This window comes from Thermobia domestica, chromosome 18 (genome assembly GCF_964235325.1).
Source record: "Thermobia domestica chromosome 18, izTheDome1.hap1.1, whole genome shotgun sequence".
Classification (NCBI taxonomy): Eukaryota; Metazoa; Arthropoda; class Insecta; order Zygentoma; family Lepismatidae; genus Thermobia; species Thermobia domestica.
Window position 1 is genome coordinate 38635813 of NC_137471.1, and position 7501 is coordinate 38643313.

Sequence of the window (7501 nt, forward strand, 5' to 3'; positions counted from 1 at the left end):
TACACCGTGAAGCCTTCACCTCTGGTGTATGTGGTAGTCGGTTCGATCTCGGTTAGTGCCATGTGAGCTTTGTGGTGGACAAACATTGAATGTGTGTGGGGGCCGCGGTGGCTCAGTGGTAGAGCGTTCACCTCTGGTGCTTGGGGTCTCGGGTTCGATCCCAGCCCCCGCCAAATGAACTTTGTGGTGGACAAATACCGTGTGCGTGGGTTTTCTCGGGGTTCTCCCGTTTCCTCCCACTTTCTTCATTCCACCATTTCATTCATTACTGATCATCACCGTCTCCTTTAGCCTAACCGGCATAACCGTGGGATGTAAAACTCAAAGATTTCATTTCATTTTTCGAATGTGTTTTTTCTCGAAGTTGTCTAGTATCCTACCACTTTCTTCATTCCACTAATTTTCCCATCATCATCCATTCGGGGTGGGCCAAAGTAGCCCAAAGATCTTAAAAATAAATTCAAATAAGCAAACAAGGCAAGGACAAATAGTTTACAAGATAATATATCTCTGCTGTTAGTTGTCTGAGGCTTCTCGACCCTGGCTTATTTTTCTTTTACATTCTGAAACATGGAAATTTGTTTCACCAGTTTCAATACACGAATATACAGTAAGTTGCTCATAGGTACGTCGAAGATGAAGACACTAACGTCAAATAATGTTTACACGACAAGCAAATTTCGATGTCAAGGTGTCACCATCCCCGACACTATCGTATACTATCAGCCCACTTGCTTTATAGTTATATATATATATATATATATATATATATATATATATATATATATATATATATATATATATATATATATATATATATATATTCAACCTCCTTGCGGGAGCGTATATCAATCATTAATTACTATGTGAAGGAGATCGAATCAATTAGCGTTTAACTTTAAATAGGCATTTTATTGTAATATCTTTTAAAGTAGTAGAGAGTGAGATGTTGTTATGTCAAATTATTAGATAAAGTTATTAAATCACATTTAATAAATCTGCTTGTGAATTGGTCAACTCGAGAGTATCAGAGATGTATTAGAACATACCTCGTTGAACTGGATTCGAACCCCTGGATACGAAGTTCGATGTCTACGTTCCTCACAGTGAATGGATGTCCACTGGAAATGTTGTTGTCTACAGCTGGTTCCCAATAGCTGTTCTACTGAGAATGATCCTCGTAAACCGATCCTTCCAGACTGATCAACTCATGGATCCTCTGCGACTGATCCTTGAATGTCTCTCCGGTGACTGATCAACGAATGGATCTCCTGCGACTGATCCTCATTCAGTCAAACATTACCTTTTTATGGTCGTGTCCATGATGACGAATTTGTTGTTATTTCATTACAAATTCTGTAGCTCTTACATCTCTGTGCCGAAATTGTGCTGAATCACAATTTCTGCTGTTTCTCTCATTGACCATATTCTCCAGACAGTTTACGTCTGCGAAATTCACAATTTTACCTAATTTTGATAATGTGTACATGTTAACATAAATTTATACAACGTTTTACATTTTCTTGCTTTTCGTATTTGTTTATATTCTTGTGACACTTGCAGACTCGTGTCTATTACTACAAGAAAACAACAACCATCAGCAATACGTAACATGATGATATAATGTGTCTGTCTGCAACCTAATTACTTTATTACAACAATTTAAATTATAAACAAAGACTTTACTGTTTTCCTTTTGAAGCCAATTAATAATAAAATTGAATGACATTAGATATTAGAATGTTCCCGAATTTTGGCGTACCGTGACAATATATATATATATATATATATATATATAGAGAGAGAGAGAGAGAGAGAGAGAGAGAGAGAGAGAGAAGGAGATGGAAAGATATATAGATAAATAGAGAGATAGATATGTGTGTACACTTTGATTTCATATATTCCAGCCTTTAGGTTTCACAGTGTTAACCCATATCAATCCAAAAACTACTTCCCATTTTAGGATGTTTAGATTTGTTGCAATTATTTTTTTTTAAAAAAAAAGCTCGGAACTAAATAATTTTATTGACTAATGGAAAGTATTTGATTAAAATTTTATATGTTACTGCACAGTAAGCTCTACTTAAAGTGCCATAGTAATGAAAGCTGAACGACACTCGGATGAAAGAATGCTTGGGGCCAGTCTTCACCTCCATGGTACAAATCTGTTCCCATAACCACGGGGTGTGTGCCACTGTATGGTGGTTGCCCCGTTTGTGTAACAAACTCATGACAGTACACCTAGATTAGCTAGTGGTCTAAAATAAAGTTGATTTTCGGGTGGCCATTTTGGATTAAAGTTTCTTATATTGTCGTGATCTATTCGCAATCATACAACGTACATCTTCATATCAAGCCGAGCGGTCTGCGGCGATAAACCATCGGCTTGAAGGCCCTGGGTTGAGTCCCGGAAGGGTCATGTGTATGGATTTTTAACAGCATTTGTTTTTTCGTATTGTGTCAGGGCGAATTCGTACGGGATAAAAGGATTTCTGTCTGAAAAAATTGGAGAGAATATCCTCCCCAGGATACTTTCATGGGAGTAAGGAATTAGTAAAAATATAGGATATACATTTTATAGCAGGTTTAAAATTATGGTTTGGGTATCCTATTTCTTTTCTGTTAATTATGTTCTACAATATTCGAATTTTGATCATTCTCATGATATTTTCTGCTTTCAACGGAGTTGCATGAATATTACACCAAATGTTCTTTACACTCTGTAAGAAAACATTTCTGAAGATAATTCAGGTCCTAATGAATATTATTCACTAGGAAAGGGAAGTATTCCCCTCCTGTCAACATGGAAGCAGAGGGCAATTTCGCACTCTGGTCAGATCAAACATTTCCGCGTAACAAAATGAAGGTCCCCCTGTAAAACCTCTTCACCTAAAGTGTTATTGTTAGCATTATAAATTTGCTGAAAGCAAACAACTTGAAGGGTTCGTCGATAATATCTTTGCTTTCTTTGTCCTTCGCCCGCCTTCCAAACGAAGAGGCGAATTTTACAACATGACTGCTGTATAATGAGCGAGCGATTGGTAAAATGGTAAAAGTGTGTTTTTATGTGTAAGTGTTTGTGTGTGTGTGTGTGTGTGTGAGAGAGAGAGAGAGAGAGAGAGAGAGAGAGAGAAAGAAAGAAAGAAAGAAAGAGAAAAAAGACAAAATTTTAGTTGCAAGATGACATACTTCAAATGCCGTTTTCGGTTGGTTTCGGTTCATATAGCAAAAAGAATACCGCCACCAGAGAATAAAGACAAGTGTAGTCTGTTCTGTTCTATTCCGCCATCTCAGCCAGAACTTTCAACTACAGCCTGTAATGAGTGCAGACCTTTCCCAGTTTTCAAATTGAGTAGATAATGGTAGTAGTTCGGTTTCTTGACCTTGTAAAAATCTTCCCTGTCTTTGATTTTGTTTGTCATCATTCCAGCCAGAAATGAAAAAAAATGAGAATTCCTCAGTTTACAGCAAGAGGAACTGGGGACAAGACATTAAAGATGATATTCCTGGAAGCTCATGTATCACGATTGTTTCACTCAATAGACAGAGAATACTTTTCTATGAAGGCTTTTCAACATATTTCCTCACAAAGGGGATTTTTCTTTTGCAATCTATATGACCACTGGCAATTTCAATCTTGGCCATTCCCGCCAGTGTTTTCATTTTCGAGAAAGGACAAATAGTCTGTCTCGTCTCGTGTCTCATCTAAAAGGATTCTGTCTCGTCTCGTTGCAACACTACCCCCTTTCCCTTCCTATAATTTATTTTGACCATAATAAGTATCAGGTCGAGTGTTGTGTGACCTTAACTAACACAGCCCCTTTTTCACCCCCCTTGGAGGAAATTCCTTGGGGTTATGGTCGAGATAAATTCCTTCCTACCCCCAAAAAATTAGAGTTTTGTCATTTTATTATAAATAGTTGTTTGATTCAAGAGTTTGGGCACTAAGTTTATCGATTTACTTATGTGTGTTCATATCTGCTTGAGTTTTTTCTCTTCCTTTCAGGCCCGTAGCCAGCCCAAAAATTTAGGGGGGGGGGGCGGTAGAAGTTAGGGGGGGCCGACCCAATCATATTATACTTCATCACCATATTATAGATCATTTGGAAGCCTACCGTGTAATTTTATGGGGGCCAGGCAAAGTTTAGGAGGGCCTGGCCCCCCTTGCCCTCCGTGGATACGGGCCTGCTTCCTTTTCTACTCGCTCCCCCTTCCTAATTCCTATCTACATTAGTTTACCGGTTCTTGTATTTACCCTTGCACTTTCATAGCCGCCGCCATCTTTAAGTCCATAATACCTTGCGTTTACAGGCATCAACGCTCTGCCGCCATCTTAGAAATTTTTCATTTCGTTTTTTCCCACCATTAATTTTTCATGTTTTTCCCTGTCTATTTACCCACCACACTTCTGCTGTATAATTTGAAAACTCTTACTTATATTTCAATCACCCTGTACCAAATGAACCCTAATTTTAAATCTTAACATTTCAAATTACCACCCCCTCATGGTCCTGCTCACATCCATATCCTCCTTATTTTTAACAATTAGGGGAAGGTGGGGACAATTGTAAGATTTTTTACAAAAGTGATTGTAAGAGACGAATGTTACATCATTGGATTCTACCACTGCGCGGCAATAAACTTTGAACCTTCCTCTAACGTTTGGCAAAAGTACGAGATCACTGCTTTTCTATAAATGTTTAAAATAGGTGTTTGGAAAGAACAATACAAACGTTACTTTTTGCCCCATGGGTGGGGTATATTGTAACAGACAATGGGGTAAAATGTAACAAAGGCATACAATTTTATCTGTTGTTTATTATAATAAGATACGCAAAAATTAAACATATACAAACTTAAATTCGCTACAGAGTTTGATATAATGCAAGTATAATCTATATGTTTTTGTGTTTTTATTAATTGTATATAACCTTCGCTTTAGCAAACACGAATTAAGAATAGCAAGCAATAAGTCTAAAAAAGAACCGTAGCTGAAACATAATAAAAATCTAGAACTGAACTGTTTTTAGTGATCAGGAAAAATGATAACAAAAATTATTATAACTGATCAACAACCAAATTAGCTTCACTTTTAACTACTTATAACTCCTTAGTTCTAAATATCATAATGAATACAATATGTGGAAATTCAAAAATGAAAAACAGAATAAGAAAAAGAAAATACATCAACTTCTAAATAGAGTAACAAATTCACATGTAGACTATACAAAAATTCACCTTTAGTTCGGAACAAAGCGGAAGTGAGGGGAAGCGAAGTGCAGCGTTGCCGCTGCTTAACGCAAGAGAATGGTGTCGTCTGCTTCAGACCACTTAGTTCCAATGTCAGGCACTGAACAGGCAGTTAAAAAACGAAGGGAAGAAAATAGTTACACTGTTTTGTTTTCAGAGACTAAATTATATATATATACATATACATATACATATATATATATATATATATATATATATATATATATATATATATATATATATATATATATATATATATATATATATATATAGATAGATAGATAGATAGATAGATAAAAGGTCAAATAATATTAATTATGTTCACACTGTAACATTAGTTTCATAGTAAGTTATCTAACGTGAACTATGAATTTCATAATTTAATTGCATTCTGTGAGAAAGTAAAGCAAATTTATGGAAATGAAATGAGATAAATAAATTCGTCGAAAAACTTACCATGTAAGGTCAGTCTTGTAAAATACTAACTCCGAGGTCCTCTTCGTCTTCCACTGCATTATCAATTGCTCCCTCCCAAATGTCACAATCATCCTCCTCTTCAGAACTAGTTGACGTGTCACTCTCGAGATTTATTAATATCTTGTCGTGTATTATTTCGATAAGACCGTCTGCTTCCCACATTTCCTTTTCATCATTTTTTACGTGTTTTACGTAATTTCTGCAATCTTCAGCTGTAACCTTTTCCATGCCCTCCCTAAGTAATCTCTCTATAACACTTAAACTAGTACGATTTTGATTTTCCCCTGCTACGTATCCTTTAATTTTGCTCCAAACCATCTCTATGGCGGAAAGTTCGCAATCATAAGGGGGCAGCCGTAGCACTTCGTGACCAGCTTCCTTTGCTAAAATGTCAATTTTATACGGTACCTCTATGTTTTGCAATGTCTTATTCAATTCTTCAATTACTTCAAATTTGTTCCAGGTCGGATCACACGCAATTCCTTTACTTTCTAACCACTGGACGATTACTTTTTTTGAACATGATTTTGTAGGAACTTTTTCAACTTTCACGGAATGCGTTGGTGCATTATCCATTACAATAACTGAATTGGGGGGCAAATTAGGCAATAAGGTTTCTTTGAAGTACTTTTCGTACGCAGCAGCATCCAATTCGCCGTGATAGTCACCTGATTTTTTTTACCGTGGAACAATTTGGCAGCGCCAGAAATTAGGCCATTTTCGGACATTGCATGCATTATGATGACCCTTCCTCCCTTCCCCGACGGCGGTTTGAGACCTGGAGTTAGCCCCTCCTTCCACGCTTGTTCTGCCGTTTTAATTGATGTGTCTTTCCAAGCTTTTGATTTGGTTATTCCGGCATTCGCCCACGATTCATCTGTATAAACAATAGTTCTGCCGTCAGCTCTATAATTTCTTATTTGTCTCAGATACCTATGCCTCCATGCTATTATGTCTTCTCTATCAATCAACAACGATTTGCGGCCACGTTTTATAAATTTAAACCCCATATCAATGATGAATCTTCGAAGAGTAGAAATAGAAAACTTCGGTAGGTCACTATCTTCATTTATAACGCGCTGAATTTTCGCTAAAGTAGGGAGTTCGTTTTTTCTATACATGTTATGAATTTTGCGCCGTATTGCTGCTTGTGTAAAGGTATCATATTTCTGCAGCGAGTCACTTTCCTATCATTCGGTCTCTTCTTCCTAGGAGTGGACACTTGACCATTATTACTAAAAAATTCCTGCTTCACGTTCATAATGGTGGAGGGAGAAATGAGAGTCGCTTCAGATGTTTTTCTCAAAGTCTCTCTAACAGCTTCCATGCCCCCCTTTTCCCCCTGACTACGAAAGTATGTATACACATTTAACAAGATTCTTTTCTCTCCTGCAGTGAGAGGTTTACCTTGTTACCGCTGCTGTTTGTAGCACTGAGAAGAATTTGAAGCCATTGCGGTTTATTCGCAAATTGAAAATCAGGAATAACAACTAAACACAACAAAACTACAAAACAAAATGTTAAACACCGCCACAAACTAATGTAAAAGCAATGCAGATAAAAACACTTGGCACACCACCGCTCGCCTACAAAGACACCAAAATGTCAAAGTGAATTGACAACCCGTGGCAACGTCTCCGGTCATTGTTGTCGGATTTCCACAAAGACTGCGTGAATGCATATTCAAAAGCCATATATCACACACAACAACACGGGAAATCCGACAACACTGACACCCACCCCTACAAGGGCCTACCCCTCGGTCAATGAACGG

General features: G+C 37.3%; 2 protein-coding genes across 2 annotated transcripts; both read right to left on the reverse strand.

The window, feature by feature from the left end:
* Positions 1-5715: 5715 nt before the first annotated feature.
* On the reverse strand, positions 5716-6303 carry LOC145675064 (uncharacterized). The gene has a single exon (XM_081745430.1). It carries the CDS (start codon positions 6301-6303, stop codon positions 5716-5718), a length of 588 nt encoding a protein of 195 aa, XP_081601556.1.
* LOC145675065 (uncharacterized) lies at positions 6303-6848 on the reverse strand. Its single transcript, XM_081745432.1, has one exon. It carries the CDS (start codon positions 6846-6848, stop codon positions 6303-6305), a length of 546 nt encoding a protein of 181 aa, XP_081601558.1.
* Between the last annotated feature and the right edge of the window lie 653 nt (positions 6849-7501).